At 42.4% G+C, this 26,846-nt stretch overlaps 1 protein-coding gene across 9 annotated transcripts in view; it reads left to right on the forward strand.

Annotated features, from left to right (window-relative positions):
* The window catches only part of RIN2 (Ras and Rab interactor 2), an 84,512-nt gene extending 58,001 nt beyond the window's left edge, over positions 1 to 26,511 (forward strand). For 8 of the 9 annotated variants that reach the window (XM_076335270.1, XM_076335271.1, XM_076335273.1 and 5 more), the window contains 7 exons: positions 632 to 704; positions 3,664 to 3,755; positions 6,845 to 7,975; positions 16,901 to 17,206; positions 19,307 to 19,438; positions 21,591 to 21,754; positions 24,640 to 26,511. In XM_076335270.1, coding sequence (XP_076191385.1) covers positions 632 to 704; positions 3,664 to 3,755; positions 6,845 to 7,975; positions 16,901 to 17,206; positions 19,307 to 19,438; positions 21,591 to 21,754; positions 24,640 to 24,957 — 2,216 coding nt within the window. In that variant the 3' untranslated portion in view covers positions 24,958 to 26,511. The remainder of the gene's footprint in view (positions 1 to 631; positions 705 to 3,663; positions 3,756 to 6,844; positions 7,976 to 16,900; positions 17,207 to 19,306; positions 19,439 to 21,590; positions 21,755 to 24,639) is intronic. The other variant, XM_076335277.1, reaches the window with a different exon arrangement.
* Positions 26,512 to 26,846: the final 335 nt, after the last annotated feature.

Raw genomic sequence — 26,846 nt, forward strand, 5'->3', positions numbered from 1 at the left:
ACCACAACACACTTCTATGTCATTATTACTGTGAACAAGTATTTATATCAATAAGAAACAATGGTATGGAGTGGGAAAAAATTAAAGGCATTGCTTGCGTCTTTCTCCCTCATTGTGCAAGGCAATGGCATGAAGCAGAATTGTCTGAGGTTTTTTTTAAAGGGTTTTCAGGTTAAATGGTTTTTTTGAAGTGAATGAAAATTTATCATCTCCCGTTAGGTGCTAATACATCTGGGGAGTAGTCAAGTGAGTAGGATGGAATGCAAGAGGAGGAAACAAGAGATTTAAAATTAGGTATATTAGTACACAGGGCAAACAAAGCCTCAGTTACTGATTTATTGTCTATTAGCGAAATGTTGTGCTATTCTAATCATGCTTGATCTGTTTCCCAGGAATTAGACCATATGTTTGGAATACAAAAACAAAGCCACCACCAAGACTATCGCTATATTCTTGAAAATGCCTTTAGCAGAGACACGTACTCCTTCACACGGTTTTCACCAAACAGTAGCTATTTTGATGGTGCAAACTTACTAATTTTATGCAAAAATCTGAGATGCATTTTATTAAGCTTTTCTAGGCAATGGAGGATAGATGTGTGATTCTTTCCCTCTTGTAACTTTCTTTGCAGCGTTTTCCTTGGAGGGGTCTGGAATAAGTTTTGCTGATTTATTCAGGCTTATTGCTTTCTACTGTATTAGCAGGTAAGATGGTGTTATGTTCTGAGTTGCATTTGCTAGACTGTCTTGAAAAAAAGTCTCAAGGACTTGGTTTAGCATGATATTTATGATTGTGTTACCAATATTTATGATTGTGTTGCCAATCTACAGACATTCCTGGATAGTCTTAGAAGGTAATGGGAGAAATAAGAGATGGGAATTGGAAGCAAGTCTCTGTGTCTTATTTGGTACTGATTGCTGGAAGGCTGGTGTTATGTTACCCACCCAACTGTGAGGTGTTGCTAAGTTGAACTTTACTTTAGCTAATATCCTGTAGTGCTTTCTTAACTGCTCTGTAACTCATTTAATAAGCACCATAAACTATCTTGCAATGTCCACTTCTTAGAATTGCTAGTAAAAAGCATTTTAGGAGCATAATGGAAAAATGTCACTGTAGAATATGACAACTGAGAGATGTGTAAATTGTGAACAAGTAAATGGCCTCATCAGCTTTCCAGTTTATGGCTGCCCAACTTGTTTTCCAGGTCGTATGCAGAGAAAAAATAGCTGGTGTTTTTTATTTTTTAAGTTGTTTTCAATTTGACTTTAGTTTACTGGTGAAAACTTCCAGACTAATGCTCAAGCCTTACATTCATCCACAGACAGGACACGGCCAAACTGCACATCTGCGCATTTTCTGAAAGAAGCGGGGCGAGGCAACTTTGATGGTCCTTTTGCTGCAATGAGGTTGCCAGTTAGTGCTGACAGTGGTGATTTCTGGTGTGGGAAATGCTCACTAGGGATACGCTTAGGTTGCTGTGCTTACTGTTCTTGTTTGTGGTGGAGAAGCATCTAGACCCCCTTTGTTACAGGTCTCCATTTTGCCAAGCTGTACATGCATGTGATGAAAGAAGTATTTATACCACATCAGTAATTTGTGACCATAAATAAGGTCAGCATTGAGATGAGAAATGAGCTGAAATTGCATTTAAAAGCAGTTCAATGAGAGATTCCTTATCACCCTTTCAGTTCTGCATGCTAGCCAGGCTCTGGTAAATTCCCTCTAAGTGCCTACAGGGAGCATGCAGCAACTGTAGATTTCTTCGCATTAGTCTACCTCTTTTCTGTCACTGAAGGCTCCAAGTTGCTTTGCATTTGCTAAAAGTAAGCCCACAAACACACAGTAGCTTGTTGCCTTGCTCATGAGTTTCGTAACTGAGAGTCTCTCTCTGCAAAGTGGCTTTAATTTTCTTAATGGTATTTCAGTCAGCCAAGTGTGAGTTTAGTATCCTGATGCAGTCAGGCCTCCCATCCAGAAAGCACATACAAAACTGCATAACCAGGCTCTTCACCTGTTTATTGTTCTATTCCTTGTTGCCCTTTGGGGAAGGGGAAGGAAGTGAAAAGAGTGACGATCACAACTTAGACATGGTGTTAAGGCTTTCCTAGTGCATCTTCTTAAGCACAACTTTAGCTGCAAACCCATCCACAGATACCAGTAATAAATACAACTTCAGCTGCAAACCTGTCCAGAGATTTCAGTAAATGATGCTCACTCTTTGATTGTGGGTATGCTTTTGGAAGCAGATGCTTATGTCCCCATTTAGTGGAGAAACATCGTAAAGTGTTTCTGTTTGCCTACTGTTTCTTAAGTGGCAGCATCTACCCAGCATCATTGTCCTCTTCAGGAAGCAGTCTAGGATTGCAGGGGGTGCAAGAGGAAAATGTGTAGGCTTCTTAGGGAAGCAGATGGGTAGCTATTGTGAGAAAGAGAGAGTACCATTTGGTACATCACAGTAAAACCAGGACGATTTCCTAAAACCAGAGGGAATTTCTTGCAGTAGATACCCAGTCAGTTTGTATGAGGAGTCAAGGGTTACCTATCTTTGTATTGAGTCCATGATGGTGTTCTAGACTCTAGATTATCTGTGGTAACGATGTTGAAAGTGTCTTTTCAAATACTTTTTAGCTAGTGTATCACTCGTGCATATGCTTGATTTGAATTTGAGCAGTGGTCTGAGATCCTGTTTTTTCAACGAGTTAACATGCAACATAGAGAATATTTATGTGATAAAAACCCACTATCTGTCTGTGTTTCCGCAGATGGTTGGCTTGTTCACAGCCTTAAAAAAAAAAAAAAAAAATTATGCTGACACCAGTTGTATGTAGGATTCCTGTGCTCCATTTGTTCTCATTTACTCTTAATTACATAGGTACTTCTACTACAGATTTTGCAGTTTATCATGCACTGTTGTTTGAGGGTGTATCAGTACCAATTGGGCGAGCAAGAGGTATAGTGTTGGTTGGTAGTATTCAAACAATGTACATATGGTTAAGTAGTTTTGTCCCTTAAAATCTGTCTAAAAGCTTTTTACACTGGATTTGGCTTATGTTGTTGTTCATGCACCTCCCTTTGTAAACATCCATTGAACTTCTAGTATGCAGTGAAGAAAAAACACATATGAGAATAAATTGAAAGACTTTCTTAAATGAAGTGTGTTTTCAGCCTAGGACGGAGTAGCACCGAAACATCATAGCTTAGAAATTTTTAGGGTAACTGCCTGAGTACTCATTTAAATTTTTATTCTGAGAACTGCAGTTCAACCTTGAGAGCAATCAACAGCATATTCAGAAAATAAGAAGCTTTGTTGAAGCGTTAAGGGCAGATAACACTTTTGCATCTCACTGGTATGCTTGTAAAAGACCGGGTGTAAAAGCTGCTGCTGTAATAGGAGAAAATATTGGATGGCTCTGTGGAAATGAGCCTAAAGAGAGTCCTTGGGACTTGAGTGTCATTTGCACTTCACACCACTTTCCAATGTAAAGGAGCCCTGGGGTTGGTAATGTAGCATTGCATGCTGTGTGTTTAAGGTTCTTGCTACCTGCCACAGCTCAAGAAGAAGAAAAGAATTAGAGCTCAGCCACTGCCAGTGTTGAAAACAAGTTCTTTTAAAACTATGGATGTTGTTGTGAAAACCATAATTGTTTTTCTTTTCGACAATAGGGATGTCCTTCCATTCACCCTGAAGTTGCCTCATGCTATTGCTGCAGCAAAGACAGAAGCTGAACTTGAAGAGATTGCTCAGCTTGGACTGAGTAAGTAGCTCTCTACATAGACGTCATTTGCTGTAGCATTGCTGTAAGTTTGAAGAAATAGTCCGTATCAGTAAGTAGTTCGTATTGGTCAGTGACGATACAGATTTCATTTGGAAAAGCAGCTTCTCTTATTGGGGAGGCCAAACCTTGTACTTGTCAAATGATGACCTTGGTGCTCTTCCTTCCTTCTGTGCCTTCTGTGATATTTTTGTTAGTGCTGTTTCCTTCCTTCTGTCTCCTCTCCCCTTTCTGGGCAGCCCTTGGGCAAAGCAAGTCTTAAAATCCCCAGACAGAGGTTTGATGTAGCTTCTTCTCCAAGGGCTAATGCTGGCTGCAGGCTCACATAGCAGGCACTAGCTTGATAATTTGCTGGAGTTGCCAGGAGAGTGTAGGAACTGAGGTTCACTGTTAATAAAATGTCTTTCAGATTGACGTGTGATCTTAGAATGGTGATTTTTGAGATCAATGGCTCAATGCAGTAGCATATTAATAAAAGGAGGAGTGTATACATAGGATCTGCAGAATAGAATGCATCCATGCACATTGGTTGGATGAAATTTTTAAAATAACAAAAGAAAATGCAAGGATGTGTCCTTGCATCACTTGACTGCTGCAACCAAATACAGGTTTGTTGTAAAACGTACCTTGAGCTTGCAGGAGACGCAAAGCCTGGTGGGATTTGAAACATGGGCTCTACCCAGATGAATTGTTGAGCAACTCCTGCGAAGTGCTGAACGGCCTCATTTCCTTTTGCAGGAAGGGAGGGTTGACTGTCGGCAGTCTTTGTCCTGGTAGATTTTTGAATCATCTTTGATTTAGAAACAGATCCTCACTAAATCAGTGTTAGCATGAGGCTCTCTAGAACTATTTGGTGGGACTTTGCAGCAAAGCCATACACAGGGAAGTATTGCACTGCTTTGCATTTTGTTTTGCTGCAGTAGTGATGCAACTAAGGGATTTGTTTTAGAAGGGAGACAAATGACTTCTGCACTGCTTACCTGCAAGTCTAGGTAATTAGGTGAAAGTATGGATTTTCACGGTAATAGAGGCAAACTTGGAACTGTTGATTAGCTGAATGGACGGGGGGGAAAAAAAAAAGGTCTGATTGGGATACAGTGTAGTGAAGACAGTCTCCCAGTGACACCTGGAAGCCTTAAAGTAACATTAGATGAGTTTCTCCATAGGAGACGATAACGGTGGTGTTGAGCAAGCTCTGCAGAGTAACCACGCTGTCCTTGTCCTTAGTACCTGGAAGCACCATGGCCTACTTGCTGCAGAGTTAGTCTTGCTCTTGAACAGTCTCTGTCTGTATTGTGTGTGTTGCTTCTTTAAGCTAATACATTTGAAATCAGAGGAGGAGACTGATGGATCAGTGTCTAACTGTGTGGTTGGTGTATTTGGGATCAATTACCTGCTACACACCGCATTAAGATCACGGTTTCTGTGAGCAAAAACCAACAACAGAGTTTAGATTTTGGTGGAGTTTTAGGTGTCCACGTGCAAAAGGGCACACCAGGAAGTCAGCCCTTCAACGCTGTGGACCCAAGAGATGCCTAAAAACTCCCAAGGGCCCTTCCTGTTAAGTGTGAGCTTTCCTTAAGCGACACATAGGCGCAAAACATCCTGGTCTGAACACGGAGAGTTGTAGCTCCTGTCAGAGCTCTGTTATGCTGTAGGCTCAGAGGGAGAACTGCACGAGGCAGGTCAACAGCATGTAGCCCAGTAAACCACATCAGGAAGAACTGGTGGTAAAGGTTTTAAGGCTGTTGCCAACCTGTAAGGTTTCACGTGCTGAACATCAGATTTCCTCTTTCAGTCTCTCTTGTGCTTCACCTGCAGCGGTGCTTACATCACGTGTGATTGCAACAGCCCACATGCCAGTCACGCTGGCCAGTCTGCTGAGGGATCTGCAGGCAGGATGTAAAGTCATGGAGCAGGAAAAAAACAGCAGCATTGCATGACTATGTAGAGAAATACGTCTGTGCCTACATATGTTCTCTGGCAGTGGCCTATCACCAGGGGCCATTTCATGTCTTCTGTTCTGTAGGCAAGACACAGCTGTCAGGCATGGACCCTGTTTTGGAGTGCTTGGCAGTCATGCAATTGGGCCCAGGTGTCATTGCTCAACAGCTCAAATGAGGCATCTTGACACTGCAGGAAAAGGGGCCATGTCACAATTGGTAAATTTTAGTAAAATCTCCCTCCTCTGGTATTCCTCCCTTATTTCAGTCCGATTGCTGTCCTCAAGGGCTTGTCTGGTTTCAATCTTCATACTTTCAGGAGCTGATGGGCTTTACCGTTGACTCAGTTTCACAAACATGCTGACACTTTGCTGGGACAAGTGCAGAGGCTGCAGCTGAAACTTGCTGGTTTAGCACAGGTTTTCCACACTGCTGGTGTGGGACTGCACATTTGGTCTATTTATATGCTGCTGAGTGTCTAAAACCTCAGGCAAACCATGTCACGATTACATAGGCAGGGCTGCAGGCCAGTGCTCTTAAAGAGATGCGAGCATTTGGTCTGTATAGCTAAAGATTATGTGTGCACCCACCACAGCAAAATGTGAACTGTCTTTTCATGTGTAGTTTCATTTGTTCACTACCAAAAGAAACCAAACCAAAATTCTTGATGAGTGGCCATCAGTTGGTGTAAATCAGCCTAACTGTTGTCTTTAATGGAGTGAGCTTATTAATACCAGCTGAGAATCTAGGCTTATTTCTCCTGAGTGAGATGCTAGTGAGTAGTTTATGTTCATTTCAGTCTCAAGTTGGTAAGAATTACTGTGTTACGGTCTCCACTCCTTTCTTTGATTCTCAGTTTATTTTTAAGCTTAGTTCAGTGGGCTGATTTGAAGCTACGCATTGGTCATGATATTTATAAATGAGTACGAGCAGCCCCAGGGGTGTAGCATGCAGTTACGTCTGGTGGTGCTTTAAGAGGTTCACTTGGAATTTTTTTCCCCCCCTTGAATTAATAAAAGCTTGTCTAAATTTCTTAATACTTGAAACTGGTGATATTGAGCTGAATGTTCTGAAAGCCATCTGTATGCTGTTTTTGCATTCTTATGTTAACGCAATGATGATTTTCAGACTTTTGGAGCTCCCCGGCTAACAGCAACCCCCCAGATCCTTCACCTCCCCTTAGGCCTGTGCCTTTGGACAGTGCTTGTAAAGACTCGCGTCAGCTCTGCCTTATAAATGGAGTGCATTCTATACGAACCAGAACGCCTTCAGAGCTGGAGTGCAGCCAGACCAACGGAGCACTGTGTTTCATTAATCCCCTCTTCTTAAAAGTGCACAGCCAGGATGTCAGTGGAAGTCTGAAAAGGCAGAGCCCAAGAACTCAAGACGTGAATGGCACAGCGAGGCCTCGCTCCCCCCCGCCCCGGCCACCACCTCCTTCTATTAATAGCATCCTCACGAGTCCACAGCTTTCCAGGACTATAAAGCAGGCGAGCATGCCAGAAACAGTCAACCATAAGAAAGAGAGAGGCTTGGATTTGCTGCAGAATAAACCAACCCCTATTCCACCTCCTCGGCTGAAGAAGCAGGCTGTTTGCTCAGAGGTGGAAGGTAGCTCAAAGACCTCGGCGGTAATTCGACCTGGCTGCAGCTCAGTGAGTGTGCCCGAAGCTGCTGGAGTTGCAGGTGAAACCCTGCCTGAGCTGGCTCCAGCAGCTGACAAAAACACGGTAGCTACCAGCTCTGAGTCACACATACCGTGGAATGGAGGCAGGCAGAGACTGAGTGACATGAGCATTTCCACCTCGTCGTCTGACTCGCTGGACTTCGATCGGAGCATGCCGCTGTTTGGCTATGAAGGGGACACTAACAGCAGCCTGGAGGATTTTGAGGGGGAAAGCGACCAAGAGAGCATGGCACCCCCTTTGAAGCCCAAGAAGAAAAGAAGCAGTTCATTTGTTCTCCCCAAGATTGTGAAATCTCAGCTACGGAAAGTCAGTGGAGTTTTTAGTTCCTTCATGACCCCTGAAAAGAGGATGATTAAGAAAATTGCAGAGATGTCCCAGGACAAACGCACTTATTTTGGATGCCTAGTGCAGGACTATGTCAGCTTTCTCCAGGAAAACAAGGAGTGCCATGTTTCAAGCACTGATATGCTGCAAACGATTCGGCAGTTCATGACCCAAGTCAAGAACTATTTGTCCCAAAGCTCAGAACTTGATCCCCCAATCGAATCGCTGATTCCCGAGGACCAAATAGGTAAGAAACATCGTCTTGTGTTTTGGGGGAAGGTGAAAATGTGTAATCTGTGTTTATAGTGATAGTCTTTGTGCCAGTTTGGAAAGGTGGGATTGACTTTGCTAGCAGAGTTCGAGCCATTGGGTATTTGAGTATTAAAACAAAACAACACACCCCACACCCCCCCTCCCCGGCCTCCAATCACCCTAGCAACTCAGAACAACTATGCTACAAAGTTGTTTGTAAAAAGAGATCCTTAAAATAGCCGCAGTGTGGACTTTTTACCTGTGATTATTACTGTTTTTTTAATTGTATTTTATTTTTTAGCTGCTGTACTGTTAACAATACAGAATCCATTATTTGCTGGCACACGTGTATTTTTCCCTGAATTGGGCTGAAATAGTTCTCGATGCTTGGAGTAAAACTGTGCCAATTTTAACCATATGGATTACAGCCGTAAACCTAGAATTTATTTGAAACCAGTGACAGTTAAGAGCAGAGAGACATTTCATGGCAACTTACTTTTGAAATAAATCTTATTCTTCCAAACATTCTCATTCACTCCTAGCAAAGCTGCACTGTCCCTACAGGAAGCTAAATAAAAAGATACATAAGAATTTTAAAAAACGAACAAACAAATGTGTGCAAGAGGGAGAAGGGGCTGCTAATCTCAGGATTTCTATATCTCTCTGTTACATGTATGTGTTTATAAATGGTTGCAGATAAGCTATATGTTTGAATACATGTTTTAACAATAGAGAGAGACTTGTGTATCCACAAAAGTGAAATCGTTGCTGCATAAAATCTCACTGCCCCTCTATCTTGCCCAGTCTGAGCAGTATTTGTAAAAGAGCCTATAAGCCGCATTTAGGAGGTAAACATCCCTCAGGGCAGAATGCTTTCCTTGTGAGCTCACTTCAGTCCTAATTTGCTTGTTTTTCTCCTGTACCCTAGTGTCCCAACAGTTGGCCCGGGGCAAAATTGGCAGATAGTTCTTTCTCTGGGACTAGAGGGTGGTTTTATGTTGACATTTCTGTCTGTCCTTGACCGAGAGGAAGTGTTCTCACGTAACCTCAACTTCATTTACACAAAGTCAAGCAAAAGTAATAAGCACTGCTAAAGCAAATGTAGCACTACAAAGAGTGTCCTAGAAATCGAGACTCTTTCAAAGACGTGTAATGTTCTCACTAGAATAATAAAGAATATTACGTGGGTGTTATGTGGAAGAAAAAAATGGCAAATTGAGCAGTGGTGCAGGCGCATTTTTGCCTGGATTTCTGCAGAGTACTGGATATTTTACAAAGAAGTACAGATCTGGTTTGCTTGTAATTTTGTGATAGCTTGGCTTGACTTGTACTTTTCATTGTAAAGGGTGTGGTTAAATCGGCTTGTGGGTCTCTGAAGACTGGCAAAATGCTGTCTGCTTTTAAATGTTTCAGTAGTTTGGAGTAGCATAAGCTATGAAACGTAATAACTAAGCTATATTGGTTTTCTTCAGCGACAGAAAGTCTGGCTTTGATCATGTGATTAAATGCAATTAATTTATAAAGCGAGATAGTTTAAACAAAGGAAGAACTTGCTTTTGAATCATCTACTGCCTATGGCTCAAGCCTGCAAACAACCACAGTGGATCAGGAGCATCAGATGTTGCTGATCTAAGCAGATAACTATGTGACAGGAAGATTTAGTCATCCCTATAGAGATTTTTTTTATGATGTAGCCCTGCCTATTATCCGCGGTTTTGCTTGACTATTTCAGTACGGAATTGCAGCCCAAATTTTAACTTTGAGTAGTCATTCATCCTCTCTTGTCAGTTTACGCTTTTGCGGTGCAGGTTTTTTCTCTCGACGTGTCAGCCTAGGGATGGATGTGTGCTGCTGGGAAAATGCTCCTTCTTTCTGTTCGTCATGTACTGTCCCACGGTGGTGGCGATTCAGCGTCAGCTCAGAGGCTCCCTGGTCAGGCCTCGTGACTGCTGAGTTAGAGCGGACCACAGCGGCTGTGCCCTGCCAGGGACTCACAGGAAGAGGCGCTGGGCGCACTTGTGTAAAGCAGCTTCGCTCTGAGACTTGGACCCCGCTGCTGGTGCTGGCGGGGCAGGGAGGGAGCCTGTAGCAGAAAAAGTTCAGGCTTCTCAGCTCCCCAGGCCAGTCCTGCCTCTGTGGAGAAGAGCTGGAGCCAGTCCTCCCCTCCTTCTCCCACCCAGCAGAACTGCTGCTGCCAGTCACCCGTTCTGGGGCAGCCAGACTTCACCTTATCCCGCTGTTGTCTCCTGAATTTCGGTATGTGCTGGAGCAGCACCCCCCCCCCAGGCTTAGTGAAGCCCTTGGTGTTTGGGACTTTCTCCTGTGTCTGTGTAATGATCTTTGTGATCATGTAGCTTTTCTTGTAGAAGTGCATCACAGACTTCCCAGACTCTTGCAAGCAAAAGACTTCCATGGGAGATCTTTTAACTTTCCCAGACGGGGCATATCAAATTGTTTAACTTCTGCCAAATCATTGGGAGAATGTGCATTAGTGTTTCTAATTATTCCTGACAGGTGCCTCCTAATCTTAGCACTGTAGACCGTTAACCCTTCCTGAAACAATGGGATTCCCAGTGTTGGGACAGAATCGAGATGAAGGCACGTGGCTTTTTATTGTTTAAGGATGAATGCAAAGTATTTTTTTTAAGTCATCCACATCTGAATATGTATCCACAGAATAAAGACCTGGACTGATCAGAGGAGACCCTGATAGTCCACAGCTGCTTGAATAGCAAACGTTGGGGACTTTTTGTTTGTGGCAGGATCTGACACGTGAACAACTTCAGTCTCAATGCCCGAATCTGGGCCTAGCCCCAAAAATGACTGGTTTAAATAATTTGGCAATAAGGTATTAACTGATAGTGTGGGAAGGTGCCTGAACAATACTGCCTATTATTTGTTTTGGTATTTCTAATGCGTAACAGATTTTTAAATGCTGGATGTTAAAAGAGGCTTGGAGAGAACGTGTTGGCCCCTTACTGTGGCAGGTCATGCCTTGTCACAGGGACTTGGGTCTGTATGGAGGAGTTGCAGGCAGACGGAACTGGAGGCTGTACAGAGGAGCGTAGTCCATTCCCCATGTGAGCCGGTGTGCCGGCCGCTCTGAGGGAGGCTTCTCTGAGCAGCGCTTTTGCCTTTTTTTTTTGCCTCTCTTGCTGAGAAGCAATGTTTTACTTTTGTTCTTAGGAGATTTTATCATGTTAGCTTTCGGCCTGCTTCCCGCTTATGAAGATAACTTTAAACCTGCTCTCCAAAGGACTGGTGATGCCCTTCTCCCACCCCCACCATGATATCATATGCGGATTTTGTATGTGAACTCTCTGCTTTAGCATCCAAATTTTTTATGAAAATACTAAATAGACTAAAGCCCGGGGCTGACCCCCATGGTACCTCTTTTCAAATATCTGTCTTGTTTGACAGTCAACCATTGGTAACTGGGCTCTCAGTGCAGTGTTTTATGCACCCACCTTACGGTAATTACAGCAAGGAAATATTTCCCTTGTTTGCTTATAGGAAAGTTGCATGGAGTAGGGTTATGGGTCTTAAAAAGGTTAAGATACAGCTCACCCCCTCCTCCACTCTTCTTTGCTGATCCAATTATCCTCTTAAAGGAATTAGAATGGTATGCCACCATTTCTTCTTGAAAAACTCATGTTGGCTGTTTTTCAGTACTGTGTTACTTCTTAGGTGCTTGTACATTTGTTCTGGTGTCCCGTCCCCCTACCCTGTTGTTCATCCTAGTATCTTTTCATATTGAGTTGAGGCTGACCAACCTGTCCCCCAGCGCTCCCCCTTTCACTATGGGAGTGGGGGCATAGGGCAATAAGAAGCAGTGGTAAAAGCGCTGAGCAGAGGTAGAGGATTTGGTTATCCCTTTTCCGACCATCCCTTTGATTTGCTTTGTGACTTTTCCCCTGCTCCTTTATTACTTCTTTTTTAAGTGAAGACGTGTTTACCACACAGCCATAGCCTGAGTTTTAATTAACCAACAGCTGATTAAAGCAAACAAACCTAGCACAGATAGTTCTGTGATTCACTGGTGTGCTTTATGTAGGTAAAACGAAGGGAGGTTTACCCTAGAGACCTTTCTTCCCTAGTTGCTCAACTTCTGCCACCGCTGCCTATCTGTCGCCCACCTCAGTTCTATCTCTGTTTTCAGGGTTGTGCAGATTATCAAGGAACGTGAGTTGCGTGAGATCTTACTTTCAAGTCTTGCTGCTTCTTCCGAGATGCCCTCGTCTGCACCATGGGTTAGGCATATGTCGCTGTAGACGTCCACCAAGAACTGGACACTTGGCCATCCTGACATGAGCTGTCTTAAAATAGATCCGTATCAGTTATGCCAGTCTATGAACATGCAAGATATTAGGAAAATCCAAAACAAAGCAAACGCAGTGTTGTTAGGCATCCTGCATGTACGTGCCGTGGCATTCCAAAGCAACCTTCTGCTTTCAGCCTCCCAGGCAATTTTACTAGTGCAAGACTGCGCCTTTCTGTGATGGTTCCCAGGCTTGCTCCATTGCTTACTGAGCCCTTCTTTTACTGATGATTGGTTGGGCCATCGTAGATGATAAACAGGGCTTGTGTGTAAATCCAGGGACTGGAAACTGACAGGCAATCTCAGTGGAGTGACAACAGTTGGTAACAGGTAAACTGACAGCCTGGAAAAGGTGAGAGCAATTTCAGACAGCAAGGGTTGTAAAGAGGCTGCGTAAGGACACTTGCGATGACTAACACGTTGTCCTCTCTAGATGCAGACTTGTGTGGTTTGCAGCAAAACAAAATAGCATGTCAGCACAGGATACAGATGTGTTTCCACAAGTCACAACGAAACTAGCTGGCTGGCCTTTACAATTCATTTATCAAAGCATTTCCAGTTCCCATTTTGAGGCTAGAGGCTAATTATAAGTATCATTTCAGGAACACTACATGGCGCTCAGCTCAAATGATATTCAATTAAAAAAAAAACATCTGAAGAGTGTCTGTTTTGGTTTTGGAGTATTAAGCATCCTGGGAGGATATCCGAAAATGCTTTGCGTATGCTGAAGTAAACAGGAATTTTTGTTGCCGATTTGGATCTGAGAAATATACAGAGATGTTAATGCAAAGGATCAGTCCTCAATTCACAACGCTAGTTTGCTTGGGAGACCCTCCTATACTTTTTGTGACCATTAGAAGTTAAACAGTGAAAGCTGCTGCTGGCTGGGAATTGTTTTGTGGGATCATATTCAGAAACACCTTTCTCTGAAAGGGGCCAGTAATGGCAGTTCAGAAGAAAGGGGTAGATAGTTGGATGGTCTGATCCCAAACATGCTTATAGGTGTCTTTTTGACACTGAATATTGGTCTAAGACTCAGATCACAAGAAATGCTGTCCTTCCAGGCTTTAGTAATAATATAAATATTTAAATAGGTTTTATATTAATTAGGATACATATGGGTGTTACTATTGACCGTTAAAAAAAAAACCACAGTCCAGTCCTTATCAATCTTGCTATGTTGTTGGCTTCATCAGCTTGCTAGAATTTGCCACTTTTTAATTTGAGGGCAGAACTCTGTGGTTCTTATGTCTGTGCCAAGAATCTATAAGGGAGAAGAAAAGGTTGTGTTGTTTTGGGCTTTTTTTTTGTGTTGGTGGGGGTTTTGTTTTGCTGTTGTTGTTTTTTGTTTTGTAAAACTGTCATATCTTAGTCACTTCCTCGTTTGCTGGCTAGTTCTGTGCAAACATGCTGCATTAAAATGGCAGTTTCTCTGTCTACCCTTACCAAGCCGAGGTAGTTGGTATCTCTTTGGAATGACAGCTATATGTCTTTTATTTCATTTGTCTCCTATTAGCTGTAATACAGTCGCTGAACAGCACTGAAGGATGCTTTACTAAATATCCCATCCTATTTTTAGTTACCTGAATGTTAACAGCACAGAAACCATTGGGAGCAGCCTTCAGCAATAAGTACTTGGACCCTGTGTGGAGCTTTGAGCGCAGCCACGTGAGCTATCTGCTCTCTTCCTCTGTGCTGCTTCAAATCAATTTAAGTTCCCAGAGAGATTGTGGAATGTGATCGAGTAAATTTCAAAGTAATTTCCAGGCACTGCTTTTGGAGCCTGTGACAAATTGCAAATATGAAAGAATGCCTCCTCGCCATTTTGCACAGCTGTGAAAATCTGTGCGATTCATCTGTACGGGAAGCTGTGGGAGTGGCACTAACTTACTAAGGGTTGAGGGCAGAAGACTTAAGGCTTCCACTTCTCGTCTACAGATAACAAGCCTGGCCCCAACCAAGGACAGGGGCTCTGTGGAGGAATTTTCCCTCCTGAGAGCATCCAGTTCCTGTAGCCTCTGGGAAAGGACTGCTTCTGCAGCTCCCTCCATACTGATACTGCAGGCAGCAGCTGAACTAGCTCCAGCCTGGAGCCTATAGGGATCAGTTACAGAAGCGTACTGAGTTTTCCGATCTCCCATCCCAGGCTAGGTCCTCTCTCATTATCAGATCAAGGGCTCTGAGGATCCATGCTGAATTCTTTACAATTTATTGAGCCTCCTGTGACCAAATGTGGTGGTGACCCTGCTTTATTGAGGTGAAGGATGGCTAACCCTAACTATTCATGTGTAGAACTTCCACTGGAAGCCTGTGGGAGTTAAAATTTCATGAGGATAGAGGGTTTTCTCACTTAACGTAATGTTTGGCAGCACCAACTGCTTTAATTTTGACTTAAACAAGACCAGGCGGTTGGAATGCAAACTGCAGAGGTGATCCACTTACAAGCAAAGCAGCTGGAGTTTTTGCTATTTAAAAAACTGAACGGGCAGTAGAAATAAATAAAGCAAGCTGAATTGTCAAAAAAAAAAAAAAAAACATCATCAGTGAAGCTAGCAAGGAACTATGTGTACCCTCTAGAAATTTAGCTAGCTAACATATCCATGTGTGAGATTTGTGCATTTTTCTTGGTGGAAAAACATTTCTGCCCCATGAGCCCTGAGAATGGCTTTGACGGCAGGGAGAGGCAGTTTCTGTCACTGTGCAAGAAGGGCGATGCTTCTACTCTCCTGACTGCATTTGGTAGTGCTGCCAGTCGTGATTGTGTGGCTTTACCAAGTACAATAGATAAGGATCAGTCATTTGAAATGTTGCCACTTGTTATGTATAATTGGTGGCTCTGGTCCAGTGGGAAGCTGGATCCACCCTTAACACTGTGTGACAGGCCATCGAGAACATGTGTCAGACTGGTTATGCCTTTACTGATGGCCATAGAGAAATCTGGAAAATCAGAGGGCAAATGCTGCTCCTCAAGTTCACCCTTTCTCCCTTCCAGCAGCTTTTGCAGTCTCCGTTGTGAAAGAGAGCCCAGATGCATTTAAGGCATCCAGGAATGAAGCAGACATGGCTTTGTTGCCTCTATCAGGGTCTCAGGAGGGGAAAAGAGCAAGAGAAGCTACAGAAGCCCCAGCAGAATTGGGACAGGGGAGATGGGAGCTCCCAATAGAGTTGGACATTTGGGAACTGCATGCCAGACAAACACAAAATAAATGCTACATTTGAAGCAAAGGCACCATAAGAGGAGGAGTGTGTGAAGGGCGTGTTTGATGGGAAAGAGATGTATGAAGACCCGAAAGGAAAAATGACTGAACACAAGGATAAAATAAATGAAAGCATAAAGCAAAAGCAAGAAAACAGAAGTAGGTAGTGCTTGTTTGGGGGGGGGGTGTAAATCCCAAGCCTTAGAAACAGCCTGCAATTAAAAAAAAAAAAAAAAAAAAAAAAAGCAAGGGGGAGAAAAGAAAAGAGACCATGATCTAAGAAAAACACATAAGAACAGGCAAAGAACCTGGAAAGGGCATGAGGTTTAATGGAACTTTAATGAGTCACCACTAGTAGCAGGAATGTCCACTTGTATAAATGCGTGATCTAGCAGCGACACAGTCTCTCCTCTTTCTGCTCTTGGTCCCTGTGCTCGCCTAGTACATCTGCCTACTCTAGGCTCTGGTCCTGCTCCACCGTCAGAGTGTTGGTGCAGTGGCCAGGCTGAAGGGTCCCCAGTTTCTTTTGTGCTTGTGGGAGTTCACTATGGTACAAATAATTGATGCGAGCTAATTATTAATGTTAGCTATGTTGCCATAGGGATGCTGAGTGCGAGAGAAAATTAGCTTATAAAGTAAAGGTTTGCAGAGAAATGTTTAGCAAAGAGTTTTCTCTGTTGATGTGGTCCATACTTTGAAAATGGAGAATGACCGTTAAAGAAAAACTTGAGTAGAACAATAAAAAAAACCCTGAGTTAGTGGTTACTGCGCCATGTGCGCACTATTGCCAAACAAAGAACTTCAAACTTGATGACAAAGCTGTATATAAGCTTGCATGATGAAATCTGAAGCTGGACAAACACAGCTTGGTTTTCATTTATAGTTTAAAGCCCATAATCTGTCCGAGTTCATAAAGATCTTGATAAAGTTGAGCCAAGTTTTAGGAGACCGTGTTTGAGTTATAGTTTCTGATGGAAACTATGCAAAAAGGATGGGCTTTCATGCCAAAGCAGACAAAAGTTATAGTTTTGACTGTGGTTTACTTTAAGTTTGGGAGTTAAAGTCTGAGCTTAAAGTAAAATAAAACTCTGAGACTTCCGGCCAACAAAAGAAAAAGTTAACTGGAGCTGCCACAGCTTGCTTTTTTTTGCCTTTTTTTTTGTGTGTGTGTGTGACAGTCTGTAGTCTGTCTTTGTGGGGTTTTTTTTGTATTTACCACATTGCCATAAATTAAAATGGAGTACAGATTCTGCTCTGCCTTTTGTTTTCTTGTTAACAAACATCTGGAAACTCAGGCCTTAGCAAGTAGGTTTTGCTCTACAGTGTCTCTTTTGGGAATGGTTATATTAATATTGGCTCTGCTCTAGAGGAGGAAGTCAGCTGGACTTGTGTTTTCCCATTGCAGATGTTGTCCTAGAGAAGGCCATGCATAAGTGCATTCTGAAGCCATTGAAGAGCCACATTGAAGCAATGTTGAAAGAGTTTCATACCGCGGATGGTTCTTGGAAACAGCTAAAGGAAAACCTGCAGTTGGTGCGGCAGAGGAATCCTCAGGAACTGGGCGTGTTTGTTCCAACACCAGACTTTGTGGACGTTGAAAAGATTAAAGTCAAGTTCATGACTATGCAGAAAATGTATTCACCTGAAAAGAAAGTCATGCTGCTGCTGAGAGTTTGCAAATTGATTTACACGGTTATGGAGAATAACTCAGGTATGGTGCTTCTCATGGTTCAAGTTCACTGATATTCCAAACCTGGGGTTGTCTTTTGGTGGAGGAAATCAGACCACCTGGTTCTGCAGATATGTCTCCTTCTCCTGGAGCTCTTGTAGCATCTCCTTGCCCTTTTGAGAGGCATTCTTCCTCTCTGCTTCTTTCCTGATATCTCTGATGCATCTGGAAGCCCATCTTAACAAATTCAGTCTGAAGCAGAGTTGTGAAGCTTAAAAAAAACAGCTTTGTTTAACTGTAGGCTTTTGAAGTTGGCTGTCGGACAGGCTGTCCTGTGAGCCTTGAATGTGATACTGGTTCTAAATGAATATTTTTCTGGAAATTGTAATAGAGGTAACACCCTGTATTTAGCTATAGTAATTCAATAGCGTGTAATGCAATATGATGACTACAAGGCCTCTGTGTTAATGGGTGGAGCAAAGCAGCCTCTGATCCAGTATTTTTGGCTTGCTGTGCCTCTGAATGTTCTCATTTGGACGCTTCCTTTGGTGTTTTTGCAACAGAAATAACATCTATTTCTACACTGTAGCAAGAGTCCAAAAGTGACCTTGAAACCCAGATAATTAAATGGAACTACAGATCAGTAAGACCTACTGAGTAGTTAGTGGCACAATTAAAATGCTGTGCTAGACAGCATGAATCCATAGGTGCAGCTCTGTTGCCTGACGTCTTATCGTACACTGCTGTGGTAGGTCACGAGCTAAGGTGAAGCAATGCTGGTGGTAGTGGGAGATTTTTTTTCCCTAAGCAAGTATAAGCTGCTTCAGGTGGTTGGCAGTTTTCTTTCCAAGTGAGCATTGAATGTGCAGTTGGGTCTGGTGCTGATCAAGATGCCTACTTGCTTTTGAGATTTGAGATGAATGGTGAAAGCTCGTGGCTGTTAAAGACCCCCAGGCACTTTTGCAAGATTTAGGTCTGAGCTCCTGCCCAGCTTATTATTTCTGTGCAAAATCCTGCATTTTAAAATGCATATAGGAATCTTGGCCTGAAGTGCTGTAAACTCTTTTCTCCATGCTGTGTTATCACATTGAGTAAGGTATTTCCAACACGCAGAAGAAAAATACTGAGAGGCTGCTGCCGCTTAACTGTTGCACTGAGGGGCTTGGGATAAGATGTGGCAAATGCTCCTTGGGTTGTCTTGTTTTGTCATGTGGAGTTTGTAAAACATGGCATTGAGCCAGCAGCTGTTTGAGTATCTGCTTTGTCATGTACTCTCAGCCAGATAATAGCGTAATACTTGGAGGGTAAGCCTTAGCTGGTATAACTTCAGATATCAGCCCTTCAGTCATCTGGAGTTTCACCAAAGTTTAAGTTGGCTCCTGCTCTTGGTGGTTTTAAATGACCATCACACCAGCTCTGCAATGAACACAGTTTGGCCAGACCCAGAGATTTGGCCACACAGTATTTTCTAAACAGAAAGTTTAAATGCAATAAACTTGATAAACAGGAGCACAGACAGACTTAGGTACAGCATAGTCTCTGTGGGTTAGCTGCGTGCTGCCATTGCCAATGATGCTTCACCAGCTAGTTGGGAATGATATGAGGTTCTGCTCGCTGGTGTTTTTAACTATGCTCTGTCAAGGAAATGAGCTGAGTTTTCATGTCAAATCTAATAGGCTTTTATATTCAGGCTTCTCTGCTGGGACTCAGACTCAGAAACTGGTGTTACTTTCTGGAAGGATCCAGCCACATGTCGTCTCTGCATGTATAAAGAAAACGCTTATTCATCATCTCTTAGCTAGTGATAGAAGTGCAGTGGAGGTCAGGCCAGACCGGCATGGCAGCCTTTTGTGAGTTGACCAGTTGAGCTGGTGCCAAGGTGAGCCCAGTCTTTAAATTCCCTTGCATGCCTCAAGGTGTGCACAGATTTGTGCTTGTTAGAAGCACGGGATGAAACTGGTGTTGGTCTCCTGTCCAGCAAGTGTCAGATGATCCCTTTGCTGCACATTGATAACAGGAGGCTCTAGAGTAATACAAATGTACTGGTCAGCGAAGGCAGCAAAATAATGCTTTCCTTTTAAACACTGAAACTGGTAAAAGGGTGCGGTTTGTCTATCACTGTCTGTGTTCCCTTCAACCCAGGGAGGCTGTATGGAGCGGATGACTTCTTGCCTGTGTTGACATATGTACTAGCCCAGTGTGATATGCTGGAGCTGGATACTGAAATTGAATACATGATGGAATTGCTGGATCCATCTTTGCTGCATGGAGAAGGTAATCTATTTATTTATTTTTATTAGAATTGAGTGAAGGACTAGGATAGGGGGATTATTCCTTATAGCACAGTTGCCGTTAACGTTGTTTGAGTAGAAATCCTTTCAAGGGGAGTCCTAAAGTCAGCGATGTCGGTAGTGTTAACAAAAGTATCTCATGATTATTTCCACCTTAAAGAGAAAGCTGGTTAGCTTGCAGAGTACAGGCTTAAGTGACCTGGGAATCTACTGATGTATGCTACCTTATGAGAGAATACGTTGTTTTCAACCAAGAGGGGGGAGGCATTATGACTTAGCAAGCAAACACGTTCACTGTGCAGGCGCCAAATGTGTTTATCCTTCTGTGCCTGAAAATATCCTGAGAGTATTTATAGGGCTTGTACCATTCAGTTAAATTGAGAAACACATAATGGGACTTGGGTTAGGTGCTTTGTAAAAGCTTCCGGGGAAATTCTCTGCCGGGGAAGTGCTTTTGAGAATATTGCCCCCCTTAATGATCTTTGCTTCTTCCCAATATTTGCTTCTCACAAAGTATTTTTATGAGCCCTAGCAATACATTTCCTAAGGCACTCTTGAATGACGGCTGACGTCTGCTAGAGGCAAGGAAAGAAATCTCCCTCCTTTCTGTTTTCATGGTGGTGTTTTTAACAAAGAGGTATTCTGCAAGCCCTTGGTAGGCCCCAGAATCTGCCAGTTTATGAGGAAGTTTAAAGGTTCTTGTGACCAAGCTCAGCTGTGAGTTTAAGTATATGTGTATGTTTCCCATTCCTGCTATCTCTTAGCTTGCTGAAATTGCTGTATCCTCTTACATGCTGGTATGCATGGGAGAACTATGCTAGGATTCCTCCAATTTGGCACTAGTCTGTTCCCTGCTTTGTGTACAGAGCATCCTCTAGTGCATTGTTCAGGAATCTTAGCACGGAAAATACTTGAGATGTGAAGCTGGAGATCATTAACATGCTTGAAAGGCAGAAACATTTACTGGACTATTAAGTCATGTTGTTTTTAATGCAGTAGAAGTCCATCCATTGGCTGGCCCTGTCTTTGGTACCAGCTGAACTATACTATGCAGGAAAAATCATTTAGTGCTTTGGGATTGTGCGGTTCAAATGTAATTTATTGTCCGATTTGTCTCATGGGTCTTGCATGTGTTTTACATATTAAACTTGTTGCAAAGCTAAAGGCCAAGAGGATGCTATCAGTAATACAGAAAATGCTACTGTGAGCATAGAATGCGTCTTTGAATGACTCCATGAATAGTCTGTGCTGCCTCTTAATTGGACACTCCCACTCAAATAGTTTACTTTTAAAAAAAAAAAAAAAAAAGGCAAGAGAAATAAATGACAGCATGTCTTTTGTTTCTCCTGGTTGTTGAGGTCTGTTAACTCCTGTTGAGACTCCTTTTCCTTTGTGACCTGCAGCTTCTTTTGTACATTGGCAACTCTGTCTTGGCTTTAATTTGTTCTCCACTCATGTAATAAAGGTGAGGTATGGAGGACTGTACACGTCACCTCCTGAACTAGTTGGACATTATGGGGAACGCTAAAAAGGTGACAAACGCAGTCCTCCTTTTAAAAACAAAAGCAAACTCTTTGGGACGCTTCCAGGGTACAAATCACACAGTCAGTCGTTGCTTTATTGCCACTAAGGGTGGTTGCTTTTAAGTTCCTGAACAGTGGTAGATTGTCTTTTACTTTGTTTAAACAGCTATGTTTATTTCATCCACACTTGAAGCTCAGGAAGAAAACAAATCACTGTTTGAAAATTGTTTAGAAGAAAACTCATGTTCCAATTTTGTAAAAACACTCGGGAGTAAAGGAGTGACACCAGTCATTTAAGTAACCAGCTATCCCCAGCACTAGCGGACCCAGAGTTAGATACTATTGCACCACTTGATAATATGGAGCACCTGCAACTACTGCATGTGTCTTAGCAGTTGAGAACACACCATCCGGTATTTTGCAGGCCAGTGAGCTGTTTTTCTTTATGTATAAATATTTGGGCAATAGAGTACACGGACTTTTATATATGTGTGTGTGTATGTGTATATACATATAAAAAAAAATAATTGTGTTGGTACTTCTGTGACCAGTCGGAACTAGCGTGGTGTTTGTGACCGCTCTGAGAAGTTCTTCCCTTGCTGTCCTTCACAGGAGGCTATTACTTGACAAGCGCTTATGGAGCACTTTCACTGATCAAGAACTTCCAGGAAGAACAAGCTGCCCGACTGCTAAGTTCAGAAGCCAGAGATACTCTCCGGCAATGGCACAAGAGGAGGACAACTAACAGGACAATACCTTCAGTTGATGATTTTCAGGTAGAGCTTAGGGCTGAAGAAAAAAACGGGGGATGATTGTTTTGTTGGAAATCCCCATTTAAGAGGTATGATTCATAACGATTCCCTTGGGGCCACAAGGTAAGTGGAGTGATGCAGTGCTGAGGATATGGCTGGCAAATTTGCCTTGGTTTTGAAGTCTTTGCACTAATATAGAGTTTGATTATGATGGTCTAAAGAAAACACTAAATAGTGGAACTTTCCCACCCTCCCTTTTATTTAAGTCATGCAGAGCGAGGACAAACTGAATCATATCTTAGATTCAGCTTTTTTGTATGCTTTACTGTTAAAAAGAACAAATCCAGATTTCCAGTGGTATAAATCGGCACAACTCCCCAGTAGCTAATGGTGGCATAGAGCACGGTAATAGAGAGGAGAGGTGGGAAAAAAGCTTGCCTACAGTTTTAAAGTTTAAGCAAGGAGTAGAGTTCTATACTATGGATGTCTTCACGTTTGTTTGTGTTTTTTCCCTCCCCTCCATTTCTTACTGCTCTTTCAGAGTAGGGCAGTAACTTCAGCTGAAGAATAACAGAACAGTCGGGATTACTTCATCTTTTAAAACCAGGCCTGCATGTCTTTCATATAGTATGCTGTTGATTGTTCAGATGCATCAGTTTGTGGACTGAAGCAAGGAGGATGTTGGAATGGAGAAGAAAGGATTTACTCCTTTGTGTTCGCTTGTTTACAGTTCATACCACAGCCAGAGAGGCTAATGACAACCATCAATTAGTTGTTGTAGTTAAGAGCTTGAGAAATGAAGGTGCGGGGTCATCAGGAGATAATGAAACCTTTCAGCTGAGGTTCCTTCTGCTTTATCAGTGTCCGTGCAAACGACTACAGCACAACACTGAACAGGAAGGAGTTGGGAAAAGAAGCAGTCTTCCACAATTTGCCTCTTTTAGGAAGAGGAGAACTGATTAACAGAAATTCCAAACTATGGCCAGTGCAAAAAGCTAGTCCATCGTACTGGGATCCATTTTATATTCTGCTTACCTGTAGTTAGGTATCAGATTCAAGTAGCTTGAGTCTTTGTTCTTTCTAGCAAAACACTACACTGTTTCATAGGAAAATTCATCACCTTGTATTTCTGCTGGATGACTAAATGACAGAAGATTCTTTCAGCAGGATCTTGTATTCCATTTCAACTTCTCTTCCTCAGCAAATGAACTTCAGCCAAGCTAATTGTACAGCTGGATGCCATGCTGGATGCAGGAAGATGCAGGGGGGTGGGGGAAGAGCTGGCACTGTGTGTGTCCAGTGCTTCTCCTTCTGTTGTCTCTTTCAAAAGAGAGCCTCAAATCAGTAAGATCACACCACCTCCAGGCTACGCTTGGCACAAATTCAAGCATTTTGCGGCCTGCTCAGAACGCCAGTTTTCCATCTCCTTTCTCCACATCCTGCAGTCCTGAAATGACGCACCTTCCCTACAACCAACGTGTAACACAACTTTAGCTCAACTCATCTTTCCCACATTGAACCAGGATGCGATCGCTGCATTTCTGTGATGCAGTCTCACAGCCTTATCAGCTTTTGGGCCCTGGAAGGCCTTTATCCTCCCTCCCTCAAAAGGATGGAAAAGCAAAAAATCCCATATTTTGATGATGATTAAACACAAATTTCTGATACTGCATAAATAATTTTGATATTTATCATAGAATCATAGAATAGTTTGGGTTGGAAGGGACCTTTAAAGGTCATCTAGTCCAGCTCCCCTGCCGTGGGCAGGGACATCTTCAACTAGATCAGGTTGCTCAGAGCCCCGTCCGACCTGACCTTGAATGTTTCCAGGGATGGGGCATCTACCACCTCTCTGGGCAACCTGTTCCAGTCAATAAACAGGTCTTTCTCCCTGTCATTTTTTTCCACCTTCTTTAATTTTACTGCTTTTTAGAGTTTAATTGCAGTTAATTTCTTTTTAAAAAAAGCACGTGGCAGCAGGCTGCTTTGTTCATGTGTCCAAAAGGTTTTGGGTTTTTTTCCCCAGTTGGTGCTTTTTATTTTACATTTTAAATGTTTTTTGAAAGGTAGAACTGCATTTCCTTGTAGGGCATATTTAGAATTTATCCATGTTATCAGTTGTGGGCACGTGTCAATTTCAACAGCGAAAAAAGACCCAGCTTTTGCCTCAAGATCATATGGATTTACTCTAACGTTGCAGAGTAAATTTTCTTTCTGCATCCTTCTAAGCCTTATTTAAAGAAAGAAAATGCTGTCACATGAAACTTGGTTACATCAGGCTCAGACACCAAATTGCCACCGGTTAACATGATGAAAATGTCCTATGTGAGGATTGATTACCTTTTGCATACTGCAGCATGAGAGCGCAAACAGTTTATCGTGCAGTAACTTGTGGATCAACACCCTTGTGTGCTGCTGGCAGAGGCTTTTTTTTTTCTTTTTCCTTCTGACTAACATACTGCGTGAAGCTTCTGTTCTCTAGTATTGACCCAGCAGTGGGTGGCAGTGGCAGCACTGGCAGCATCATCTCTCGTGTGTGCTGCCTCAGACGTCTGTTTTGCTTCACAGCATTTTGTTTTCTAGTGAGACCAAACGTCAAGTCCCGTTAAAACCACTGGTGTTTTCCATGTGGCTTTAAGGCTGTATCTGTTCACTCTTAATTGCAGGGTTAGAATGTAAGCCAAGGAAAGGAGGATGTCGGCTTATGAATTTGTTATGCCCACCACAGGCTTGCCACAGTTTTACCGTGAACATTGCAGTTCGCAAGGTGGCCATAATGTACAGGAATCACCGGTGTGTGTTTCACAACTAGAACATGGAGAGGCTTGCTGTTTGTTGCTGACTCTTCAGTTTTCAGAGGATGAGTTTTGGTTTTTTGAGTTTCTGATGTCTGTTTTCTCATTCTACAGAACTACCTTCGTGTTGCATTCCAGGAAGTTAACAGTGGATGTACAGGAAAGACCTTACTAGTAAGACCATATATCACTACCGAAGATGTATGTCAGCTTTGTGCTGAAAAGTTTAAAGTGGACAATCCAGAAGAATATAGCCTGTTTCTTTTTGTTGATGACACCTGGCAGCAGCTGACAGAGGATACTTACCCTCAGAAAATTAAGGCAGAGTTGCACAGCCGTCCGCAACCCCAGGTCTTTCACTTTGTCTACAAGCGCATTAACAGTGATCCGTATGGTGCCATTTTTCAAAACAACGATGACTCAGCTTCTTAAAACCAGCAACTCATCATTTAATTTCTGTTCCTTGTTAACTATTGAAAACATCTTTGCTGGCTGCCTTCCTTAGGAGCTAAAACAGGTCTTAAACCATAAAGCCTAGTAAAACACGTGTAGACACCTCTAGCATTGCTTACAAAAACCCATGTAAACCATGCATATGGCCAGTTATGCGGGATATTCCACCAGCATGTTTGAATAAACAGCCCATGAGGCTGAATTTCTTGTACCACAGACTCTCTTTTGAAGCATATTACGGTGGCCCTCTGCAGGTCTTCCGCTGTAGTGTGCAAAAATCTATTTTCTTACACTCATCCTTTAGCCAAATGTCATTCTGATTTAAATATATGTACGCTAGATGAGTATTTCAGTAAACTGGCTGGTATGAGCTCAGTTTCACCAGCATGAGTTTGACAAGACTGTCCGATGCAGGGCATCAGTTAACTCACAATTACCTGGATGATTGCATCCTTTCCTAATTTTTTTTTAATTACAGAAAATTGCCGTGTTTTTTTATATATATATATATATATATAATAGAAATTTTATAGCAGTTGCAGGTAAACTGTCAGGGTTGGTTTTTTTAAATATTTTTTTAACTATAAAGTATTCTATAATTATGCATGTGATTTTAACATTTAATATACAAGAATAAATCTCTTGCTGGTTTTAGAGTATTGCATTAAAAGTCTCTGTGGTTTCTCTTCTTTTCCTGTTACAGGGGAGTTTTTATGAAACTTCTGTTATCTGTAAGAAGATTGTAACATTGGTACTGGCAATTTCAGTGCCTTTATCTGAACTTGATGTACTGTTATCTGGATTATTGTTTATATGCATTGTTTTAGACAGAACTAGGGGGTTGGAAGAGGAAATTGAAAGAAAAGGATGTAGAGAAGGGGCAGAGAAAGAATGCAGCGAACCTAATTTAGGATTAAAATGTGTTAGTCTGCTGGTTCAGGCTCCTTGCCGAAAATAAGCAAAGGAGGTTGGTAAGGAACTTTTATGTAAGCAGTATTGTACATTTGCAGAGGGATTTGACAGCACCTATCCCAGATACTATTTGTGTTAGCAGAGGATTAAATATATCAGTAAGGTGAAGGAGAACACTAACTATTTTGTATAGTCTGTCACCAACATCAAAATGTGTCTTGGACTGAAGAATGTGTTGTAGCATTTCATGGTTCTAAGTTACTCAGGTGAGATGTGAAAGGCAGTCCTACATATGCAAAGATAAAATGGTGTTAAACGTGTGTGTTCTATAGATTTGTCCAAGGTAGCTGATGCCGTGGGTGATGCTCTGGACCCTACTTAAGTCAATTAGGGCTACTCTCTTTAGAGGGACATGGGGTTCTCCCCAAGTCTAGTGTGAGCAGTGTAACATAAGGCAGATTATTACAAAAATGTCATGAGCAGCATGCGTATTGTACATACAGAGATCTGTAGCATTTTTGTCAGTTTGCCATGTATCTGAAACCCCTCACACGTGTTTGTATTTCATTTTGTAAATGGTGAGTTTTGCACATAATAATACATTGTAATACTGAACTATCATTCGGGATGTTGTGTGCTGTGGTTTTTGGGGTGTTTTTTCTTTTTTTTTTTTTTTAAAGAAATGGTTCACACTTGAATGTTTTGTGTATCAGTAGACTCTGATGATGCCGCTTTTCATACTGCTCGGCCCACTTTAAACTCTTTGCAAAGGAAGGATGCAATAAGATTATTATCTAGTTAATGTGCTTGACCTGAACAGTCAGTAGAAGCAGCAGGCAGGTATCTTGACTGCTGAACCGCTTCTTGCAAAGTTAAGACTGACATTCAGTGCTAAAGAAAATTCCACTATTTTCATATGATGGCAGCTCTGCTAGAGGAGGGAAGGACTGCGGCAG

The sequence above is a fragment of the Aptenodytes patagonicus genome, chromosome 3 (genome assembly GCF_965638725.1).
Source record: "Aptenodytes patagonicus chromosome 3, bAptPat1.pri.cur, whole genome shotgun sequence".
Taxonomy (NCBI): domain Eukaryota; kingdom Metazoa; phylum Chordata; class Aves; order Sphenisciformes; family Spheniscidae; genus Aptenodytes; species Aptenodytes patagonicus.